This window comes from Cavia porcellus, unplaced genomic scaffold (assembly GCF_034190915.1).
Source record: "Cavia porcellus strain 051 isolate PalLab524CR breed Dunkin Hartley unplaced genomic scaffold, mCavPor4.1 scaffold_27, whole genome shotgun sequence".
In the NCBI taxonomy this organism is placed as follows: domain Eukaryota; kingdom Metazoa; phylum Chordata; class Mammalia; order Rodentia; family Caviidae; genus Cavia; species Cavia porcellus.
Window position 1 is genome coordinate 50726677 of NW_026947510.1, and position 25338 is coordinate 50752014.

Here is a 25338-nt window from a genome sequence, read left to right on the forward strand (position 1 = left end):
TAGCCCAACGTTTCATAGTGCTAAAAAAGTAATTTAACACAAAAGATACCTTAACTCTAATTTCATGATTGATATTAATTTTTCTGAGACTCTGAAAATGGGTAGAAACATAAAGCGGAAAATACAGATACAACCAAAGCTTCACTGTAAATTTTATTTTATTATAATGTATGTGTATTATGATACACAAGTACATGTCAAGCTGTTGGTAGTTATATGATTGCCATTAAATCATATTCAGTAGCATATTTTTACAAAGTTTCCTAATAAAAATGTCCTATTAAATATTACAAATATTAATGAAATATAAATTCATTGGTATTACTAATTAATAGTCTCTAATTGATCTCTTAGTCAAAAATCACAAAAAACAAGATTAGATCTCTAACAGTTCCTTTCTTTTGGGTTAATACATTTTTTTCTGGTTACACAATATTTATTTTGAAGCTCCTGTTTGTCCTACCCAATGTGTCAATAAAATGTGGAGTCACACTGCAGGGGAAATATTTCAAAGAATCAACAACTGGGACCTCATCTTGTTAAAAAGCTTCTGCACATCAAAAGAAATCATCAACAGAGTGAAAGGACAACACAGAAATTGGGAAAAATTTTAGCCAACTGTCTCTCAGATGAAGGACTTCTATGTAGAACATAACAAGATTTGAAAAAAATCAGACCTCCCCAATTCAAAGACCCAGTCCATAAATGAGCATCTGAGATGAATACACACTTCTCAGATCATGATACACAAATGGTAAATAAATACATGAAAAAATGTTCAACATCACGGATCATTCGAAAAATGAAAATTAAAACAACACTGTGATTTCATCTCACTCCAGAAAGAATGGCTGTCATCAGCCATCAATAACAAATGCTGGTGGGACTGTGGGGGAAAAGGGATCCCTCTCCACAGCTGGTGGCAGTGTAGACTCTTGTGACCACTGTGGAAATCAGCATGGAGATTTCTCAAAGGGTTAGAGGTCCCATTCAATTCACCTATTCTCCTTCTGGTTATCTTCCCAGAAGAATTAAAAACATCATACCACAGCAATATATGTCCACTCATGTTTATAGCAGCACAATTTGCAATAGCTAAATCCTGGAAACAACCCAAACATCCATTACCCAAGGATTGGAAAAAAAAGATGTGGTATTTTAATACCATGGAGTACTACTCAACCATAAAAAGGGATAAACTTCAGACTTTTATAGATAAATGGGTGCAACTTGAGACTATATTCATTAGTCAAATAAATCATACTCACATGGATAATATCATATTGTCTCCCTGGTATGAGAAACTCAAAGAATAAATAAGATCTAAAATGCACAATACATATTGTGAAATGGGAAGAAATTGTTAAAAAGGGAAAAGAAGCTAGCATGAGGGAAAGGAGAAAGGAAGAAAAAGAAAAAGGAGAAAAAAATCCAAGTTAGTAATATGATTAGTGTCTTAGTTCACAGAAAAGCAAGATTTGCACTAGTACCAATTACAGAATTTTTTATGCCCATGTCTTGTACTCTGAGTAAATACTTTAAAGATAATAATATGCAATGTATTAACTATTGTTATTCTCCTCGGTTGTGAAATTTTGTTTTATCTTTTTACCTTAAAAAAATGTAGGAAGTCAAAATAATTGCAGAGCCAACAAAATGCCTAATAATGTTATTACTCTCCAGTGCCTCGCTGATTGTTAGTGCCTGTCATGGATAGTAAAGGAATTCACTGAATATCACTTGCGAGGAACTCTTTCTAAAATAGAATCTGTCTTGGTATAAACAAAGCCATATCTATCTTTAAAAATAGAAAGTGTTCCCGGGAAAAGACACGCAGTTTCATTAACTGCCACACCAAAGTCATGGAAGATGTTATAAGCAATGTTTTCATTGTTTTGATTACAGTTCACATTAAGACTACTCAACTTCATCTTTTTCATTATTTTTCCAAGTCTGGAGACCTGTCGGGAGCCGAGCCAGAGGACCTGCCTAAGCAGATGAGGCCTGTAGGAAAGAGCGAAGCCTTCAGTAGATTACCCCTCCCATCGAATGATGCCAAGATGGCGCCCGTTTCCTACTTCCGTATTCTTACCCTCAGCTTCTGCCTAGCTACAGCTGATGTCCCCCAATCAGACTTTGCCACGCCTTGTTACCCTATAGGACAGGACTATAGATATAAGGACAGAGCAGGAGGTAGAGAGGAAGAGAAGACACGCAGACCATAGAGAGTGGAGGACTACGCGGGGTTACTCAACAGAGAGAGCCCCACTGGAGAGTCCGATCAGGGAGGAACGTTCCGGGGACGACCTGTGTGGAGAGTCAATAAACGCGACCTCTGTCTCTGCATTCTGGTGTGTCGTGTGAGTCAGTTCCCCTGCCGGTCGGGGGTTCAGAGGCCGCGCGGCGCATTTTGGTGGCCCGTACGGGGAGCTGATCACCCCCGTACTGCAGAGACAGACCGCTTTTGGCTTACCACACGGCAGAGGTCGTCGGCCAGGTAAGTTGGGAGTACGCCTGGGCCCTGGGTGGCGCGCACCTACAGGGCAAGTTTCTTAACTCCCCTGGTGTACATACGCCAGGTATCGAGGTGAGCAGATCTTAGCCACCCGAGGGTATCTTTTGATAGAATATGGGCCAATTACCGAGCAAAGAGGCTGGGGATTTAGCCAAGGCCCTTAAGAGACTGTTAAAAACAAAAGATCTTGGGGTAAGTCGTGCCACTCTCGAGCTGTTTATTGCCGAGATTGACCGGATAGCCCCGTGGTTCCTACCCACGGGACGTTTGACTTTGCCTTCATGGGAGAGGTTGGGGGGGGATCTGGCCTCTGCCGAGCTCGGCGGGGACTTATCCCCTTCCGTTCGCCCCTTGTGGGAGATGATACATACCTGCTTAGAGAAGGAAAACGAGGGTTTCCCGCCCGCTGTCCATGGTGCAGGTATCGAAGAGGTGAGAGAAGCCTTCGAACAGGCGAAAGCTGAAAACTCTAGGGAAGGTTCCCTTCGGGAGGAAGACCCCAGGGGGGAGGAATCGGACTCGTCTGATTCCTATTATGAAGAAGCACAGTCCAGGAAAAGCATCTACGGGGGTCTCCGACGCGAGCTCCGCGCCATCTCAATGGGGGACGCGGAGGGAGAAAAAGAGAAACCCTCTGCTGACCCCTGCTGGCGACAGGAGAAATTACCTTCGGCCCCACCTTGGGACCTATTTCCGGAGGCGGTGCGCCGTGAGGAACTGTGCCACCAGGGGGCGCAGAGTGAGGTTAGGAGACTGGCGGCTACTATCGGTCCCCGCCCATCACCACCGTCCTATGCTGAGCCGCCTCGGGGTTCAAGATACTTCCATGGCTCGCTCTGGCGTTCTAAATGGTGGGCGGGACCAAGGATGCCGGAACCAGGGATAGACGTGGGCCCCTATGGAGTGTACCCCATACAAGTTGCCCCAGGCCAGGGTAGGAATGTGTGGGAGCCTTTTGACCTTAAGCAGATAAAAGAGTTGAAAAGCGCGGTCACGACTTTTGGCCCCGAAGCTCCATACACGGTGGCAATACTAGAAAATCTCTGCTCTATTCCCCTTACGCCTGGGGATTGGGCCCAATTGGCTAAGGCCTGCCTTCCAGCTGGCAGCTATCTGGATTGGAGGGCTTGGTATGCTGAGTACGCAGCAGAACAGGCAGAGAGGAATGCTGCCGGGGGTCATAGGGGATGGAGCAGAGACATGTTAACGGGGGAGGGGCAATATGCTGAAGATCAAACGCAGTACCCCAGTGCAGTCTACGAGCAGATCAATACTATTGGAATGCGAGCCTGGAAACAGGTAAGCGGCTCTGGGACCGCATCCGCATGCCTCTCTAAGGTAGTTCAAGGCACCGCAGAACCATTTGTAGATTTTGTGGCTAGAATGCAAGATGCAGCAGAAAAGATTTTCCCTAGTAAGGAAACAGCTCTACCACTGGTCAAGCAACTGATTTTCGAACAATGTACTAAAGAATGCAGGGCAGCAATCGCACCACATAAGAACAAGGACTTAAACACCTGGATAAGAATTTGCAGGGAGATAGGGGGCCCCCTTTCCAACGCAGGTGTGGCCGCCCTGCTCGCAGCGGCTACCAATAACAAAGGCCAGAGAGAGGCCCCAAGGAGGCGCCTGCTTCACTTGCGGAAAGCTAGGGCATCTGAAGCGTGAGTGCCCCCAAAGGAATCGCTCCGGCGGATCCGTCCAAGGGGGAGGGGAGATTTGCAGGCGCTGCCGGAAAGGAGCTCACCGTGCTGAGGACTGTCGTTCCATCTTTGATAGTGACGGAAACCGCTTGAGTGGCAGACAGCTATCAGAGACAAAAAACGGCCAGAGGGGGCCCCTCCAAGGAGTGGGCCCCCGGACCCTGAGAATGTCCCCTCGAGACAGCCAAACCTCACAAGAGCCACGCTCGGCTCGGGAGGACTGGACCTCTGTGCCACCACCAGACTCATACTAACGCCTGAATTGGGTACCCAAATCGTAGAAACCCCATGTTGTGGACCGCTGCCTGAGGGGACAGTTGGACTGGTGTTGGGTAGAGCTTCAGCTGCCCTGCAAGGTCTCATTGTTGTCCCCGGAGTCATTGATTCTGACTACACAGGCCGCATAAAAATTCTGGTCCGATCCCCTAACGGAACTCTGGTCATTAACGAGGGAGAGAAGATAGCGCAGCTTTTGTTGCTCCCCAGCCTTCACGGAAAATTCCCCTCTCAGCAGAGGATCAGGGGCGGTAGGGGACCAGGCGCGGGGTCGGGGATTTTCGAAGGGCTGCATTTGACACTTGACAAAAGACCCATGTTATCATTGAGAATAAATGGGAGAAAAATTACAGGGCTTTTGGACACTGGGGCCGATCGGTCTATCATCTCTAAGAAGGACTGGCCCTCTAGTTGGCCCACAAATACAGCAGACAACACACTTCAAGGGTTAGGGATGGTGACAGCTCCTCAGGTTAGCGCCATAACCCTGCCTTGGTGTGATGAGGAAGGCCACCAGGGTCATTTCCAGCCTTTTGTCCTACAACTGCCAGTGTCTCTGTGGGGGAGAGACATCCTTACCCAGATGGATGTCACCCTTACATCCAATTGTTCTCCTCAGGCCAAGGGCATGCTTAAGAATCAAGGGTATATCCCCGGCAAGGGCTTGGGCTCTGCCCTACAGGGCCAGACTTCCCCTGTACCTATGGAGAAGAAGGAAGGCAGACATGGCCTGGGTTTTTTCTAGGGGCCACTGAAGAAGTTCTCCTACCCACCCCGATTAAAATCACTTGGAAGTCCCCAAGTCCAGTTTGGGTACCTCAGTGGCCCCTGCCCAAGGAGAAGCTCTCAGCACTAACGGAAATAATAAAAACCCAGCTTCAAGCTGGACACTTAAAGCCGTCGACTTCCCCATGGAATACCCCCATTTTTGTCATCAGGAAGAAATCAGGCAGATGGAGGCTGCTCCATGATTTGAGAGCGATCAATGCGCAGATGCAACCCTTAGGGGCAGTTCAAAGGGGGCTTCCGGCACTCTCAGCGATCCCAAGACATTGGCCAGTCTATGTCATAGACCTTAAGGATTGTTTTTTCTCTATTCCCCTGCATCCGGAAGACACCCATCGATTTGCCTTCACCCTGCCCACGGTTAACCAGGAGAGCCCTGATCTCAGATACGAATGGGTGGTCCTACCTCAGGGTATGGCCAACAGTCCCTCTATGTGTCAAATCTATTTGGATTCCTTGCTGACCCCTATACGAAAAGCCTTCCCCAAGATTAGATGCGTTCATTATATGGATGACCTGCTTATCAGTGCAAAGGAAACAAAAATGTTAGAAGATATGTTAGGCCAACTGGTCAAGGCCCTGAGAAAGGCTAACTTGAACATTGCCCCTGACAAGATTCAAGGGGGAGAAGTGGTGACCTACTTGGGTGCCAAACTCTCCTCTACTCTGGTTTCTCCGCAGAAGGTAACCATCAGAACGGATAATCTCACCACTTTAAATGACATGCAGAAGTTATTAGGAGATATAAACTGGGTCAGACCTTACTTACATGTCTCCAATTCTGACTTAAAGCCTCTGTTTGATCTCTTGAAGGGGGACCCGGACATTGCCTCCCCCAGAGAGTTCACCCCAGAGGCCAGGGTTGCCTTAGAGAGGGTTGAAAAGGCCATAAGTAGAGCTACTTTACAGAGGATTGACCCAGGACAGCCTTTCGAAATCTGCTTGCTGCAGACCAGATGTCAGCCCACGGCGGTGATTTGGCAAAAGGGACCACTCCTGTGGGTGCACCCTAAGGTCTCACCTGCCAAGGTCATTGAACACTACCCGGAATCAGTTGCTTCTCTGGCATTGGAGGCGCACAGTAGAGCGATCCAACATCTTGGTTCCCCGCCTTATGCCATTCGGGTGCCCTATACTGCTTCTCAGATAAAGACCCTGACCGCCTGCCTGGATACTTGGACCATCTTGAGATGCGTGTTCCCCGGGGATATAGATAATCAATTTCCTAAGGACCCCATACTACAGTTTGTTACTCAACATCCGGTGATATTCCCAAAGATCACCGCCTCCGCACCTCTTGCTCATGCAACAACTATCTATACTGATGGGTCGAAAACCGGGATAGGGGCCTATGTAGTCTCAGGTAAGTCTCCGGTTACCATACAGTTTGAACCAGATCAACCACAGGTGGTAGAGTTGTTGATTGTACAAACAGTTCTCCAAAAATTTTCAGAGGCCCTCAATATTGTTTCTGATTCGAAATACGTTGTTAATGCCCTACAGGTCCTGGAAACTGCGGGCCCAATCAAGCCAACCTCTAAAGTAACAAACTTGTTCTTATCTATCCAGGCATTGCTCACAAGTAGACACCATAAAGTGTTTATCACTCATATAAGAGCACATACGCACCTACCGGGGCCCATGGTGCAGAGCAATGCGGCCGCGGATGCGGCTACTCGCCCGCTATGGATTCTCAATATACTGTCCCCACTGGAACAAGCCCGTCAATTTCATGACAAATTTCATGTTAATGCCAGGACTCTTGCCAATACATTCCATATCCCCAGAGCAGATGCACGCGACATTGTGCGACTCTGTGGCTCATGTGACACCCATTCGCCTGTAGTGTCAGTCGGAGTTAACCCTAGGGGGTTGACCCCCGGCGACATTTGGCAGATGGATGTCACTCATGTGGCAGAGTTTGGTTCTCTAAAGTATGTTCATGTCTCCATAGACACCTGCTCTCATATAATCTTTGCGTCAGCGGAAACAGGGGAAAAGGTGTCTAATGTGATTAACCACTGCCTGGCAGCATGGGCAGCCTGGGGAAAACCCAGACATCTCAAAACAGACAATGGCCCAGCATACACTGGGAAATCTTTTGCAAAATTTTGTGAAACCATGCAAGTCCAGTTAAAACATGGAATCCCCTATAACCCACAAGGACAGGGCATCATTGAGAGAGCCCATAAAACCCTCAAAAACATCTTAACAAAACAAAAAGGGGGAATAGGCCACAGCCTGACCCCAAAAGCAAGACTATCCATGGCACTGTTTACATATAATTTTTTGAATCAAAACTGCAATGATCGCTCCCCGGCGATGGAGCATTGTAGCCCTTCTCCCGCCAACAAAGGATGGGTAAAGTGGAAGGATGTCCTAACGGGACAGTGGATGGGCCCGGATCCAGTGGTCAGCTGGAACCGAGGCGCGGTTTGTGTGTCCCCACAGGAAAAGGAACCACTGTGGGTACCGGAGCGATTGATAAGAAAGACTCCAAGCCCCACAAAGGAAGAAAAAGGAGAAGGGGACCATAATGCTAAGGACCAACTTGACAACGCAGAAGGAGAACAATGACACCCTAGCCAAGGCACCGAACCACCTACTGCTGGGTGTGGTAATGTATACTCTGGTATTCCTCTTTGGGGTCTGCCTGGGACGGAGCGCCTTCTTGTTTGCTCATGCACCGCGCCCTGTCAACTGGCATAAAATATGCCTGGCGGTACTACTGCTGATTAACGGTGCTTATGCTGAAATAGTATGGGGGGCTACATCCCCCAGCCCTGTCCATTGTTTCAGTTACATCTCCAACCCTCCCGCGAACCTATGCCCACAACTGTACAGCTAGATTGCCATGCCTTCCTGATGCCCCGATTACTTCCCATGAGTTCAATATCACTGTGCCCCTCTCTAATGATATGGTGGTTTTCTCCACCTTTAAGCCCCCAAATGCTTCCTCGCTGCCCAACTGGATCATGTTTACTGAGGAAAGCATCAGTTGGGGACCGAGAAAGACAGGTGCCTCTGGATGGCATCCTTCTTCCCCGAGGAGATGAGTGATGGAGTCAATGACGGGTAAGGCGGGAGGGGCTCTCCCGACCAACCTAAGACAGACCCCACTCTATTAGGGTCCTCTCATGGAGCTAAGTTGTTGGCATTGAGATGCGAGACCAAGGGTACTGCAGTGCCACCCGCCCCAAAGCTGGGGGGAAGGCAGGAATGAATGTCTATATGCATCCAGGTTCGGTTCACAAAAGCCTGGCCCTGCGAAAAAATGAACCACTCACCTCAAGCATGGTCCTAGCGCGAGGATATGCATCGAAATGAGGTGATGCACAGCGGGGTATAGACCTCTACATTCTCTCATGCCGTGGCCTACAAAGTAGGCCCACTCCCAGGTATCTAACAACATCATACCTTGGAGGGACCCTTAGATCCACCGCCTTTAATAAAGAAAAAAGGGGGAGATGTCGGGAGCCGAGCCAGAGGACCTGCCTAAGCAGATGAGGCCTGTAGGAAAGAGCGAAGCCTTCAGTAGATTACCCCTCCCATCGAATGATGCCAAGATGGCGCCCGTTTCCTACTTCCGTATTCTTACCCTCAGCTTCTGCCTAGCTACAGCTGATGTCCCCCAATCAGACTTTGCCACGCCTTGTTACCCTATAGGACAGGACTATAGATATAAGGACAGAGCAGGAGGTAGAGAGGAAGAGAAGACACGCAGACCATAGAGAGTGGAGGACTACGCGGGGTTACTCAACAGAGAGAGCCCCACTGGAGAGTCCGATCAGGGAGGAACGTTCCGGGGACGACCTGTGTGGAGAGTCAATAAACGCGACCTCTGTCTCTGCATTCTGGTGTGTCGTGTGAGTCAGTTCCCCTGCCGGTCGGGGGTTCAGAGGCCGCGCGGCGCAGAGACCTGGGGCTGAGCTCAGGGCTTGCTCATGCTAGACAAATGCTCTACCCTGAGCTGTACCTCCTCTCGACCTTACCTGTTTAAATGCCTGTAGAACTTCGGCTCTCTGGCTGAAGTGCTTAAAGAGGAGCTGCAGGGCTCCAGACAGCAGAGGAGGATAGTCGTGCATTATCAGATGAATGAGGACCCGCAGAAACGTTCTGCCTCCTTCGTCATCAAGCTGGACTGGGTTTTTTTCCCTTCTAGAAAATGAAAAATGGCTATAAAGTAGCATATTTATATAATGTCTACATCAAGGTAATTAAAGTTGCATCTGCTTTCAGAGGTTTGTCAGGGTTTTTTTTTTTTTTTTCCCCAATTAGGAAATGAAAAGAAGCATGTTTTACCTTCCCTGTCCTCCCATGTAACGGATAGGAAACAACCACAAAGAAAAACTTGTGTTTGATGCTAAAAGCAGGGAAAAAGAGCTTCTCTAGTTGGATCAAGACTGAGGGGGTCCTGAGTGGGTCACGTATGCATAGAGAAAAGACAGTCTTCTCTGAGTCTAAAAGCATGGTTTTGAAATCTCTATGCATTTTATTTTTAAAACTTATTAGTACATATCTGGGGTACATCATGAATACATCCATTGTGCGTAGGTGGTACCTGTGCATGACACATCTTACTTTTTTCACGTGCATTTTAGGCTGTCACATCTTTCTTTACTCAGTTGCTCACATAGTAGATATATTTGCTTCGTATTCTTGAGTTCATACATAGGACTTTTATTTGAGGGCTCAAAGCACTGACTACAAATATCACTCCCACAAAAATCCAAATGCTTGCAAGAATTTTACATCCCCCTTTTTTATATGGTGTATGTTTGTGAAACACGAAAATGGCATTCATCTTGGGAAACTGGTACACACACATACACATCAGAATATATATTTTTTTCTCCTTCCCACCCTCCCATCTCCTCCCCCCTCAGATCCCCTGCCCATCTCCACATTCCAAAAGCATTTGTGCAGAATGTACCCAATGAGTGACTTTCCCCAGGGCCAGTGAGAGCCCCACGATAGGGGGAGAGTGACTGGGGAAGTAGGGTACACACACACACAGCCATCACCGCAGCAGCTCTGTAAGTTTGATACAATGGGACTCTCAGTAAAATTCCAGGGGCATCTAATAGTCATGGGGCTAATCTATAGTCATACATTGTTTAATGATGGGGATGCATTCCAAGAAATGGATGCTTAGAAAACTGTGCAACAGTGTGACATTACAGAGTACATCTGTGCAAACTATATATATATATATGGCACACACATATAGAGGCTATATCTGTGCAAACAGTGTAATCTATTGCTCCTATGATGAGCAAAACAATACAAGGTTTAAAAAAAGCACAAGAAAAACGCAGGTCTAACATAGACTACTGTTTTACGATAAACTCTAAATAGGTGCACCCTAGATAATAGTGATTAAAAAAATATAGAGACATACACTAGTAACATAGTCATCTCTTATCAAGTATTATGTCCTATATAGGATTGTGGGTGCCATACTTTAATGCAACAGGTAGCAAAGTAGTTTGTTTACACCAGCATCACCACAAATGTGAGGAACACATCGTGCTCTGATCTATAGGATAGCTGGGAGGTTAATTTTGTGTGATCAGCATGGTATAGGTGATATAGGTGCTGGACATTATACAGCACATGGCTGTATCTTAAGGTGAAATCATACAGCAGTTCTTTCTTTCTTCCAGATAGAATGAAATACTTCAACAGGAAAACACAATGAAAATTTTACTGGAATACAAAAACAAACCTAAACCAAATATTCACTGAAGATAAAAATCTTTTCATGGGGGGACTTAATTCTTAGTCCTATTTCTCTTTCTAACAACAACAAAAATGTAATAAAAAGCTTAGTATCGCCCTTCTTAAATTGTTATGTTGTCTAATAAAAACGAACATTAGATTCTTGATAATTTAAGCTTGGAGATTTTACTTGGTTATTTTGATTGCTGTTAGCTTCATTTCTCAAAAAGATACAGCTCCACAACAATAAATGCTAGCATTCCTGATAGCAAAGTAGGGTAGTTATGCCAAAGGCATCTCATTTTCTTTAATTATGGATATTTCCAAATGGCAGAAAATAGCTTTATTTCTCACATATAAAGTTAATGATAACACTAAAAGAAGTTACTTTCCTGCCTCAAATACCTAAGATTCATGGAAGTAGCATTTTACCAGATACAGTGATATTTCTATCAGGGGAGTTAAAGGGCATTCTTGTGCTGTCATTATTTGAGGAAGAAAAGCAAAGAATCCAGGGAAAAGTCTAATACATGGAGCTCATCTCGCTTGTCCTTTTTTTTTTTTTTTTAAACCTGACCTAAAGAAAAGCAATGCCTTCTCCTCTAGAGCAAATTGGCAACTCAGTTTCTGGTACAAATTATATTAGTAACAAGAAGATCTAAAAGAGATACAGTGAACAATAAAAAAGTAGCAACACAGTGGTAGGAAAAATTTAATTCCAAAGTAAGATAAAGACGCATAAATGTTACTATACCTTCCAGCAAACATAGTTTCTGCCTGAGCTGCTATTTCATCTATATCAGGAACAATAGCTGCAAAGAAAAAAGGTAAAATCTTATTTTTTTTATCTTAATTAGGAGTCACAACATTCACACTTACAGTAGTTTGCCTAAAGACTTTTTGCCTTAATTTCTTTATGCCACTATCGGTCAGTTAATAGCTTTCAAAAACTATGATATCACTCTATTTCAACATTAATATTTTAAATTAAGGTTTCCACTTATTTATTATTTCTTTAGTGCTAGGGATCTCACACAGGCCTTGTGAATATTGCTTCCATTTTAAAATATATATATATTTTGTCTTTTTCCTTTTTATCGGTACCAGGGATCGAACTCACGACTGTCTGCTTGCAAGGCAGGCGCTTATGCCGCTGAGCTAAATTCCCAGCCCCCTTTAAATGTATATTTTAAACTAATGTATTACTGTAATAAAAAGTAGGCTTATAAGACCAGAAAACACCGTCTACAAAGGTACCACTAATCTATATGAATATATGTATCTACCTCCATTAAATGTGAGTACTATATATACACGGATATGCATACATGGAACTTAAGTTGGTGATCACACAGTAGGATCCTTCTTTTTAAATCAAAATATTCATAAAATGACCATGATTGCCCTTCTGTATCTTCTCCCACAATACTGAGGACTGAAGCCAGTGCCACTTTTCCCCTAAGCTTCCTCCCCAGATCTTTAATCCAGACAGTCGTCTCTTTTACCTAAGCTTATTCCCTTCTAATATTCAATCTCTTTTCCTTGTGTAATGGTATTTTCTTTCTTTCTTTCTATTTTTCTATGTAAACCACTCATGATTTTCTTGGTGTATCTTTTTTAAAATAATGTGTTTAAATGATAGATATACAATTCATGTTTCATTTGCAAAACATGAAAATAAAACAGCAGGATATACATGGGAAAAATCAGTCCCTTGTCAGGACGTCTGGCAGAGTGGGGACAGCCAGACCCATGCTCTCTTCTTGAATCAGGGCCCCTCACAAACTGCAGGGAGGGTGGGGAGGCGCCAGGCCTCAGCAGGAAGTGATCCTCCTCCCTGGAAACCATATGATTTTCATTGTTTTGTTGTGTTGGGTTTTATTCTCTTTTGTTTGATTCTGTTAAATCTGTTGGCATGAGTAGCTATTTGAAAGGTAACAAGACATATTCTGGTAACCATTTTGGATTTACTATTGGATTACTATTGGATTACTATTTATTTTGAAGTCCTTTTATTGCATTGATTGCTTTGTTTTATTGCTTCTATTCTATTCCGTTCTGTTGCAGTTTTACTATGTCTGAAGGCATCTGCAGCTGTCCTGAAGACAGCAAAAGGCACTATGGTAACTATTGTTGGTTTCATAAGGTTTTGAAGTCCTGTATCACTTATACTGGTTTATTTTGATTGGTTTTTATTCTGCTTTATTTTCCTTGGTTTTATCCTCTTTAAAATAAAATAAAGTTTAAAAGAAAGAAAACACAGTCCCTCCCTTGCTCCCAGAACGAAGCCCTTGAAGAGACACACAAGGAGAGTGGCCAGGCCAAGGAGAGAGAAGGGGTTTTCGGAGCTCCTGGACCTTCCCCCTGGTGCTTTACTGACACTCAGAGCTCAAGTTTCCACAAGTCTGGCTTCTGGGAGCCAATAATTATTATTCCTCTGTCAATGCAACCGCCAGCCCGACTTTCTGGATCTGCCTTCTCGTTCCTGGAAATGGCCCTTTGGGGGTTCTATACTTCTGGGAAAGAGAAAAAAGAGACGGTTGCAAAGGTGCCAGGGCGACTGCTCTCAGGCAAGTCAGGCCCTGTCCCTGGGGGCCTGGCTGCATTTGGGGTTTTGCAAATGCTTCAATACAAAGGCGGCAAAACACTGGTCCTAAAATACCCACTTTATCTGCAATCACTGAATCCTTACTGTCATGAGATTGACAGAAAAAGAACAGAACAGGTCCTAACACTGCCAGTGGCACAGGGCAAAAAACTTTTGTATCTATGGACAAATCTTATCCTCAGAAAAAGGATTCTGTTAACTGGTTTGATATTTCATAAGACACAATTTCTAGCCTGCTATGACTGGCCTGGTCTATCCAAAAAAATGCAATGGAATATTTTTCATTGTCATAAAGTCCTTTCTATCCTCACAAAAATTCTACAATCGTGTTTGTGCTCTTTGGGTGCTAAGTTCCAGGTCTCTAAGAGATAGAGTTGCTTCATTCCTATACTTTTTAAACGTGAAACTTGAAATATAATTCCAGTTTATAACCAGGGAAAGTTAAAAAAAAAAACACTCAAAGCCAAACCAACAAGCACCTTCGGGCATTTGAGGAATGTCCCATCATTCTTCAGGAAGGCAATGGCTCCCCCATAATTTACCTTTTTTTCTGACTGTTCTTTGATGCAGGTAGAAAAATTTCTCTTGGATTTTCACTAAGAAGCATCATGCTTAAAAGATTCAAAATGGAACTGAAGAGCCCCTGGGAGAATCCTGGCTTTTGTGACCCTTAGCAAGCAGTAAGCCTTTTGCCCTTGGTTTTCTCATCTGTACAATGGCACAGTACACGCTACCTGTACCTCACAGAATTGGCAAGGTCACGAAGCATGAGATGTTTATAGGAATTAGCACAAATGACAACAAATAACCTCTCTGCCATTCCAAGTGAGTTATGTAATGCTCTGAGTTCTCTCGTATCATTAGTGAAAATGATGTCTACGTTTTCTCTTGGAGAAATCCTGTTGTGTTTCAAAAATACAAAGGGCCTTGCCACGCTCTTAAAAAATAAAATGCAACCAACAAACACTGCCATAGAGGAGATACCTGATGGCATCAAAGTATCCGGGGAGCCACTGGAAGACGTCTCAGCCGTGTCGTTGTTCTCACCAAACTCCTTCTTATATATGGACAGCATGTACGAGATCCTATAATCGAGTCTGACACTCAGGATAAACTATGAGAAAATGACCAACACAGCAAAACGTTACATTAATTGGCACAAGGTTTAAAATGCAGTTCATTATGCCACGCTGAGAACAGCACAGCCATCAGCTTTTTGAATGAATGAGTTAGTCTATCTATGAACTCTCCTGCTGTCCACATATTTAGCAGTTTTAAGACTGAGGAGAAGTTTGCACTTCTTTTTAATTTTTTTTAATCGGTACGGGGGATCGAACTCATGACTGCCTGCTTGCAAGGCAGGTGCTTATGCCACTGAGCTAAAACCCCAGCCCAAAAGGATGCACTTCTAAAACGAGTCTTAGTAAAATTGCACAGCAACTTTTGGGGGAAAAAAAGAGAGAGAGAATTTCATTCCTCGTGATTGTTCCCGAATATTCCAAGCAGAGACTGCAGGAGGGTCAGTATGAAGACGTAATGGTGACCTAATTTGACTAAACACTGAGCAGAGCATTCAAGGGTCCAAGAGAGAATGCTGGAGTTGTGACCTTGATTCTTGCATAAGAAGACTGAGATTTCAGACACAACAGAGTTGATTCCAGATTCCAGAAGCGTCACAGTCAATCCTAGAGCTCGGCTATAAGAAAAGAGCCAGAATAGCCTGTGTAGCATGGGCCACAGACTTTCCCACTGGAGGTTTGTCTTGTCACCCTTGTTCTCATTCAGCGATGCAATGGCAGAAGCTACGTACCTAGCAAGGTTCCAGACTGGCCAGTGCCGTGAGCAGTGAAACTACTCGAAGCTCACTGGCCTCCGGAGGCCAACAACCAAGTTGGGAAAATAAAACACAGCACTGTTAACATGACCAGGAGACTGTGAAGGATTAAACCATGCAGCATAAATATCATGGAGACAGGAGAAGAAAAAGTCAGAACTGCTACAGATCAGAGGACTTCTAGTTACCTTCTAGTTAGCACCCAGCTGGCCTCAGACAGGCCCAATTTCACCTATGATCTCAGCGTAATTATCATGAGTGTCCCCTGCATGCCAAAAGGCTCTCCTTTGGACAGGAAGCCATAGGGCTGCTCAAGGCTTGGGGACCTTGGCACGTGTGCTATCATCTAGTACTCTAGAAGCACTCGGAGTCCAGGGCAGAAGCAAACACTGAGGAGGGTCTTTCACCAGCACGTGGTGAGCGCAGCAGCACACACAGGGTGCAGTGTACTCAGTTACTAAGGGGATTTTCCGAGGAGGCAGAAGGCATGGGGCAGAGGACCATGAAGGAGCTCTTGGCTTTGGCAGCCTGGAGCAGGAGCCGCAGGAGCCTGGAGCAGGGCTGGGCTGCAGGGCTCAAGTAAGGGATTTCATTAATGCTCTGAGACAAAGTAAAGAACAAATGAATCACATGTAAAACACTAATGAAATAAACACTGCTTTTCGCTGAAGATGAAGGCTCACAAAATTTCATATATATAACCAAAATAAAAACTTTTCTAAGTGTCTAATTATACAAAAAAATAGAAGATGGAAGAAAAAGAAGAGAGGGAAAAATGAAAACATGAGCAAAGAAAGAGTTCAGAGAGGATCAGACCAACACACTAGGAGGCTGAGGCAGAAGGACAAGTTTAATCCCAGTCTGGACAGCTTAGTCAGTCAGTGAAAGCCTTTCTCAAAATTATAAAAGAAAAAAAAAAACTTTTAAAGGGCTAAGGATGTGGTTTAGTGAGAAGATACAAGGTTCGATCCCAAATGGGGGAGAAGGAGAGGAAGAGACAGGGATAGGGAGGAGAGAAGGGAAGGAGGAGGGGAAGGAGAGGAGGAGGGAGAGGAGGAGGGAGAGGAGGAGGGGGAGTAGGAGGGGGAGGAGGAGGGAGAGAGGAGGGAGAGGGGGGAGGGACGACATGGAGAGTAGCTTTTCAGGGCCATGCACACCGGCCTGGGAGGAGGGCCAGTATTTCTCGGGATTCTGCCTCCCAAATTCCTGGAGGAGCAGGGAAACCTTTTATGATCATAAATCTAATTACTTTAAATGAAAAATGTATAGGCCCTTCCAGGACGACTGACCTACTTCTGGGAGCTCGGTCTACATTGAATTACCATGGAAGTCTTAGTAAACTATATCCAGAATAATAAGAGATTCTTGAAAACTCCAAATTCCATTCTTCAAATTTGGAATAAATGTTGTCATTAAGATATCATAAAACTGCTCTCCAGACTAACAAAAATAAAAAAGGGCAAGGAATCCACAGCTACTGTAAATGGTAAGTTTAGTCACTAAACCAGGGCATTTGAAATAATTATTTTTCTTGTTTAAAATCATAGCACTAGGTATTAGACTAAATTACTTCTAGCCCCTTTGAAACAAAATCATGTAGATGGGCAGTCATGGATATAAAATACTAAAGTCAATAATGATAATTTTTGTTAACAATAAATATTTTATTTGAGCTTCTTTGATACAGCAATAAAACTGATACACAAAATTATATGTTTGAGTCAATGAAACCAGGAACATAATTAGAATTTCATCATTATCTTGGCTTGTCTTAAATTCTTCTGATATGAACAAAAAATTCAATCAGGATCAATGTGAGACAAAAACAATATGAAAGCAGTTTTACCAACTCCAAAAAGCACTTCACAATTACCAAGTATTATCATTAGTGTGTGCACCAAAGATCTTGAGATGTCAAACGGTGTGGGGGTGAGAGTTATCAGTTGTGTCCCTAGCTGCATTTAAAAAACAAAAAATGCTCGATCAACAGAACTCAGTACCCACACGGTGACTGGGAACAAAGTTAGTTTAAGGGAAGTCAGTGTCAGCAGCATGACATCTGTGCGACTTACTGGCCAGGAAGGACGCACCTGTAAAATCTCAATGATCTTCAGCTTGGTGTCCATCACGGTGACGTCCTCGTGCTCCGCGGGGCTCGCCTGCTTGCTGGGGTGCACGATGGGCTGCACATCGGGCACACTCGCAGGGAACAGGGAGCCCCGGCTGAGCACCATCTGCGTCATCATCTCCCCCACCCCGTGGATGGTTCTCATGACGTTGTTTCCTGCCAACAGAAAAGGCTCGGTCAATGCACGCGCACCCGGACACCCACAGCTGGGATCTTCACTGGTCACAACGGGACTGGGCGCTAGGCAAGTACCCCTGAGCTACATCCCCGTCCTCCAAGCTAACTGAAGACAGGAAAGAAGAGCTGGGGCCAGCCCTGGCTCTCTGGCTTTCTTTATAGGTGAATCTAAGGCACTGCAGATCCCATTTCAAAGGCACAGCTCAGCTCTTTCTCCTCTCTGTCTGTCTGTCTCTCTCTTTCTCTCTTTCTCTCTCCTCTTTCATACTTAGAGTTGCACCCAGGGCCTCTACGCTGGATCTCCAGTCCTGTTTTATCTTGAGACCATCTGTTGCTAAGTCACTAGACTGCCCAGATGGACTCAAACTTGCAATCCTCCTGTCCCAGTCTCCCACTGTGCTGGGATCGTAACAGGCCTGTGCTGCTGGGCTCAGCTCAAACTAACCAATTTTCTTTAAAGTCCGTTTACGTGTCTCAGCAAAATACTTTCAAATGGTGCACAGAAGGTACACTGTTGGTAATAGCCAAGTCAGATCCTTCTGGAAGACAGTAGTTAAGCCCTACCAACTATAATACCGATAGACCCTCACTTTTACAATAATGCACAGCAAGGGTTATTAATCTGTAAGATACAGTGTGTCACAAATAAGGATACAACCATGGAAGCCTCATCCAGATAATGAAGTTAATTAATTTCTTCTCTCTTACAAGGAGTCTGAGCCAGGTTCTTGCCCTAAAGTTTAAAAACCAAATAACAGCCCAGAATAGCAGCAAATGCCCTGAAGTCCCAGTTACCCAGAAGGCTGTGGCAGGAGGATCTCCTGAGCCCAGGAGTTTAAGGCCAGTGTAGGCAACAAAGAAAAACAACAAAACAAAAGGCATATTCTTTCTTTCAAAACTCAGAGAAAACCTAAATAAATCCTCTAATTTCACCTGCTTTTAGATACTTACTTTGACTTACTTATTTCTTTGGGTGTTTTTTGAGATAGGGTCTATGTAGCTCAGGTTGGCCTTCAACTCCGTATGTAACCCAGGCTGACCTCTAATATTATGTGACTGCCTAATTGTGTGACCTCTAATATTCTGTCTCAGCCTCCCAGAGTACCGGATTACATGCATTGGCCACCACACCAGGCTCTGATCTCTGGCTTCAGAAGCTGACTGACTAAATAATAAAAAAACAGGCTCCTACTAGCTTTCCTGTGGATAACATGTCTGACCAATGGCCACCTGTGAGCAGCTGTTTTGTATCTGTGTGTGTGTCTGTACTAAGTGTGTGTTTGTGTTATTTTGGTTTTTGCTTTTTAGGGATCTGGAGATAGACAGGGGTTTAGCTCACACTAATGAAGCCACTGACTGCTTTATCTTCCACAAATTCCAGCGGGCGACCTTCTGACATCAGGGGGCAAAAAGCGCCACCCACAGATCATGCTAAAGGTGCCAATTCCAGAACTCTTGTCCCAGGAAGAGCCCTGGTTTGTTTCCACCTGCACAGAGCATAATTAATTCTCTTCTTTTCCACCAATCACCTTTCTCCTGCTTGTTCAGCCCATGGGTATCCTTAAACACTGTCCTCTAGGAGGAGGATTTGAGTTTAGGGGCTCCCCACATTTGGCAACCTCCTGAATAAACTCTCTTTTGCCAAACTGGTGGTTTCTATATCTGCAGTCTTGTGGTGCCAGCAAAACAGGCCTGGTTCAGTAACCGAATTGCACAAAAGAACTAAACGCTGAAAGTTAACGTTCTCCTTCCACACTCTTAGCTCTATAGCTTTCTTTGCACAACATGTACAGAAACAGTGTGTGAGCAGGATTTAAGAAAAAGACTCCTCCGAGAAAGAAGGCTGTGTTCTAAAACACACTTGCCACCCCATCTCGTTTGAATACAAAACTGTTCATTCAAAATCCACCAAAAAACAAAGAAAGAAATGTTTAAGGTAATTAGAGAAAAGCTAGCATCAGATATGATTGTGTTCAGTGAGGAATCACTGTCTTTCTGTGTTTTCTCCTGAGTGTGGCTTTCCATTCACCCACGGATAAAGCGGCATGATTTGATAAAAATGCATGATTTGTACCATGAAACCACTCCTTACAGTGACCACAAGCAGCTGTGTTAAGGAGCCTCCCGTCACTCCTATCATTTATGTCCGCTTCCCTGTGTCCCTCACTTCCAGTTTCTACAGCAAACATTCAAAATGATTCAAAAGAATGGTCGTCTTTTTTTCTTTCCAAACAGTGGTCTTGGCTTCGTGGGTGTTCGTGGAAGTTTGCCTAAGGGAAAGGTCTAAGCATCTGGCAAAGAATGTTCCCTCCCTTCCACGCGGAGGGCTGTAAACCAAGAGAAAGGGAAACGGAAATAAGACGGGATGAAATTTTTTTAAAAAACAAAATTTAAAAAAAAACCCTTTTTATTCTAAAAGAACATAAACTGTGGGAATACTTACAGGATGGTAGAGCAAACAATAATATATATATAAATATATATATATTTAAAAGATGACTCAAGGAAATAGGGATGGCCCAGACCACAATTAACTACTAGGAGCTACTACTTTTTATAAGTTATAAAAAGATGATGTGCTTCTTAAAATTCATTACTTAATCTATATGTGAAATCAGGAGATATAAAAGACGGCATATTTAAAGAGTACCTTTGAGTACACACACACACACATATACACACACACACAAAATAACATATCTATAACCTGGCATATTCCAGCAGAAATTAACTGGGGTTTTCACTTTGAGGATCTTGAATTTTTTATTACATTGCTACTTGCATAAGCCATGGTGGAGAGGGGTTACTTAGAGAAAAATATATAGAGGAAAGTTCCAAGTTTGGATAAAGTTGAGGCAAATGGACTGAGACAGCCCTCTATTTTCTATCAGAATTACCTCAAGGTAAAAAGCTTCACTGTCTGCAGTTCTCAACCAACCATGGCATTTGAGCATTTGCAAATCTCCCCCACTGTTTGCTGTGGGATGAGCAGACTGAGCAGACGTGTATCTAGCTGTTGGCGATGGTTTCGAGTCATGGATATTCAACCATATATTTATCAGAGTCTTGATTGGAATATGCATGCGTGCAAGCCTCTTCGGGCTGCTTTCTCATCACTAACAGGGAACAGCCTTCTTTATTATTCTTAACCCTGATTTGCACCAAAATCCTGGCACCCACAGTGTCTGCCTCTTATTGAGACTTGCATGGAAGATAATCACTTAATCTAAATTAGTATTACAAAGAAAGTCACACAGACAGTTCTTCCCCCCAAATATAGACCCTGTTACCAGGAAATTAAAACCCAGAGACCAAATTAATATACAACACATGTTGTCAGGGAAATCAGTGGTTCCTTCCAGTTACACCACGTCCTTACATGCCTGTGGCACATGGAGGCCACAAAATGCTCCTGACATTTCCATGTATGGCCAACTCAGAGGTCTCAAATTAAAAGATGCTCTATTTTCTGCCTTTGCAGCAAAGTGCTGAAATTGTGAAGTACTGCAGTGTGAAATGCATTAAGCCAAACGCTACATAAATCGCAGTCACGTAAAGTTTGCGGTATCCATTTTTGCACAGGAAAAATGTTCTAATTCTAGATCGTTGGGAGAAGACAGAAGTGATCAGGCCTCAACATTGCAAATGAAGAGGTCTTATTATTTTTCTTCTCACCTATAAGTAGTTAATACCGCCTTACAGTTTTAGACTAAGATCCCTAGACAAGATAGCACAGGTCTATAATCCCAGTATTCTGGTAGGCTGAGACAGGAGAATCACAAGTTCAAGACTAGCCTAGAGCAATTCAGTAAACTGTTGCACTAAATCACTAACTTGAACTAAAATATGAAAATGGGCTAGAACGACAGCTCAGTGCAAGGATCCTAGGTTCAATACCCAGTGCTGGAGAAGGGGTGGGGGGACACCCTACCATATCATAATAGAAATTCCCCAGACAATCTAATCCCTAGAAGAAGTTTCATTTTTTTTTTCTGTTTTTCACACTAACCTATCATCAGAATTTGGCTCTATGTACATCTTGCATTGAGATGGTTTGAAAACCTGGAAGTCATTTTCGTTAAGTCAAAAACAAGAAGAAAGGAATTGCTTAGGGAAAAAAAGGCAGATAGACTTTTCAGGTTCTTTCATTATATGACTGCATACATAATTTTTACTAATCCTGATGCCCTTAAGAGAAAACTCCAAAAGTAAAAAGCGTATAGTAAATTCATACTAGGAATGATGGCTGGGAATGGTTTGGGAATACACTGTTTTTATTCATTTAATTGTTCCAGTGAGCCAAGTTTTTATTACCAATTACAAAGAAAGGAAAAATAATAAAGAGTTTATATAAGGGGCTAGAGATTTAGCTCAGCGGCCTAAGCGCCTGCCTTGCAAGTGTGCAGTCGTGAGTTCGATCCCCGGTACCGGTAAAAACGAAAAAGACAAAAAAAAAGAGAGAGTTTATATAACATGAAAGATGCACAAGTCACAGTTTAAAGTTTCCCTATTCAGAAGTAATTCTACTGTGGGGATCATTACTGGGTTCAACAATCATTAGCAGTTATATAGACTTACAAAAATTATAAGAAGTTGAACTCTTGACTGAAATTTACCTACACTCCACTGACCTTTTATTTGAAGTCATCTTTAGATATTATCAATCCTATCAGAGACACTTATCTCTCATGAACACACAATAAAAATAAAAACTGAAATTTCCCATTGTTTAGATTCACATAAGTCATTTTTAGAACACACTGTGTTCATAAGAGATTGTTATGGTTTGTATCTAGACATCCTCCCAAAGGTTCATGCACTCAAGAGGTACGGCTTTTCCAAAGTGATGGATCTAGGATGTGTGAATGTGGATTAAGGGTTGGTGATAACTGAACTGGTCCACTGATTAGTTTGCATTGCTCTGGGTATGGGTAATGGAAAGCCCCATCCTGAGTGTGGGTGGCAACAACCAGTAGTTCTGTAGCTTGGATGGAATAAAAGAAAAAGAAGAAAGGCAGGCTGGTTGTTACTTGCTGCTCAGTGCCTTCTGTGAATCATGCCATGGACTGTTTCTCCTCTGCCATGCCATGTCACTCTGTCTGCCATGTCACTCTGCCTTGGCAGCATCTGACTATGGACTGAAACCACTACACATTTAAATAAACCTTTCCTCCTCCAACTTTGCATGTCAGATATTTGTCCCAGCAATAAGAAAGTAACTAAGACAGAGATCATATACATTTGATTATAAGAGTTCTGTGAATAGTTATTCACAGCAATTAGTTGTTCTGTGACTACTTAAGTTAGCTCAATGTTTCATAATAATAGAAGCCAAAAATAGATACTCCAAAATCCATGCTTATTTTCTAGAAACATGTTTTTACAGCTGGATTGGAGTAAATACATCTGCTGTTATAATAAAACAAAATGATGCCAAACTTCGAAGCCTTGATTCAGAAATTCTTCCTGTTTCCCGTTCCAGTTTAGCACCCCTTATAAACCTCTAGATTAGAGCAACATTCTATTTTAAACATTCTCTGGAGCTATGCTTCCTCCCAGGAGCTGAAGATTTGTGTTATAAGAGGACTCTTCTACATACAAAGAAAACAAAAACATTTAGAGCCAAGCCTGAATGAAGCTAATGATACAAGCATAATAACAGGTAACATGATTCCAATGTAACTGATTAAAAGGAAGATCAACATCCTGAAAAGTCAATCAGACAACCAGCCATCTCCATTCCAAGAGAGGCCCCAATATTTTGGAGAAATAGACATCCAGTCCCTATGGGGTTTTACTCCTCATGTTCAACCCAAAGACAACTTGCTCTCCTCTGCCTGGACTTCTCCTGCCCAGATGTTTGCTAGCTTGCATCACTGCTCCTTTCTACTTGTGAGCTGTGTTACCTCCTCCGTGACCCCTCTTCCAATCCATCCCTTAAAAAAAGACTTTTAAAATTAAGGTCTGCCTTGACTCTCAATCCGTGCACCCACTTTTACATTTCAGTCACAACATGATCGCTATCTTACATCATATCTTTAGTAAACTTCCCCCAAATAACACCACCAACAAAAAGAACCAAAACTCCGTAAAGACAGAGATCCTTTCTGGTTGTTCCCAACATCTGAAATAGTGACTGATGTATAGCAGGTATGTAATAAATGTTCATTAAATGCATAAGTGAAAGGGAAAAAAAGACTAGATATATGAACTACTGACAATAAGAACTGCCTACAAGGTATGCATTAAAATGAGATCTAACTGTATTAAAGACACACACCAAGCTGGATTTTTGTTTGCTTTCCTTTATACATTTCTAATTTTTTTCAAAAATACAGTTTTATGCCTCTTAAAAATTTATACATTAAAAGAAAAATAATTACTTAATAGATACCATTGAGAAAAAGGGGAATTACAAGAAGCTGTCTTTATCAAGGGCATTTCACATTCCTTGTATTTTGCTGCTAGGCTGCAACTGCATAACCCCTTCAACTGGCCCCTACAATGGGTAAGGGTGTGGGGAAGGCACCCCACTTTACATAGAAAAGGACACAGTCTCAAACAGGGGTCAACAGATGTCAACATGAGTGTTTACTAGAACTCAGCCCAGAGAGAAAAACAGTATAATTATAATTCTGAAAACTGCTACTGTCTATTAGTCTTGCAATGAATTCACATTAGTCTCCATCACCTTATCTGACCAGCTTTTATTACATATACTGGACAACAGGATCCTAGTGGTATTTTACTTATGTTATAAGATTTGTTTTTATGGGTGACCCTTATTCAAAAAGTATTCATATAATAATCAGTGTTTCTCTGGCTCCATGTCAGAGGCATCCAGTGTGTGTCAGCGTAACAGAAGAACTTACAACATGGTTGGGAAAACATAAAACCAGTCTATAAAAACAATTAAGAGCAATGTAAGGCAGATGAGCTGACAATAGTGTAGCATGGACAGTTTATAGAATGTCTGGGGCTCTGTTGTTTGCTTGCTTGCTTGCTTTGCTGGAACTGAATGCAGGGAGCTCCCAACCAGCTACATCTCCATCTCTTTTTAAATTTTTTATTCAGAAGCCTAGTCTTACTAAGTTCCTATGTTTCCCAGGCTTGGCTGGAATTTGCAGTCATCCTGTCTGAGCCTCCCAGAGTGCTGGGATTAGAGGTGTAAACCACCACACCCCGCTGGAAAAAAAATTATTTTTAAATTTGAGGAGTTCATCTAGGATGAGGGGAGCTGCAAGGAAGATACTCAGTTCTCATCACGGTTTTGAATGAAGTTAAGGATTTGGTTTAGAGACACAATGATCATTGTCAAATCACGTCACTCTCTTGTTCAGAATGTTAAACCTAATAAAACATGTCCTGGCTTCTTGTAAGAATGAAATTACATGGCATATGCCCAAAAGAGCCTTGAAAAATAAAAGTACCATGTAATTGTACAAAAAAATGAAGACCTCCAAAAGGCAGCTCTTTGTTTCATTAACCTCGGTTACAGTGGTCACCTCTCTGCTAATGAACAAATGATCCTATCACAGAATCATAGCTCATTATTTTTGAGAAAATAGCATCACCTCTAAAAGGGATATC

At 43.2% G+C, this 25338-nt stretch overlaps 1 protein-coding gene across 3 annotated transcripts in view; it reads right to left on the reverse strand.

The window, feature by feature from the left end:
* Nucleotides 1–25338, reverse strand: part of Itpr2 (inositol 1,4,5-trisphosphate receptor type 2) — a 424566-nt gene that overhangs the window by 240750 nt on the left and 158478 nt on the right. For all 3 annotated transcript variants that reach the window (XR_010043892.1, XM_063238415.1, XM_063238414.1), the window contains exons 22-25: nucleotides 17534–17727; nucleotides 14594–14723; nucleotides 11756–11813; nucleotides 9273–9438 (exon numbers count right to left, since the gene is read on the reverse strand). Coding sequence is in view for 2 of the 3 variants with exons in the window: in XM_063238415.1 (XP_063094485.1) it covers nucleotides 9273–9438; nucleotides 11756–11813; nucleotides 14594–14723; nucleotides 17534–17727 (548 nt within the window). In the remaining variant the exon portion in view is untranslated. The remainder of the gene's footprint in view (nucleotides 1–9272; nucleotides 9439–11755; nucleotides 11814–14593; nucleotides 14724–17533; nucleotides 17728–25338) is intronic.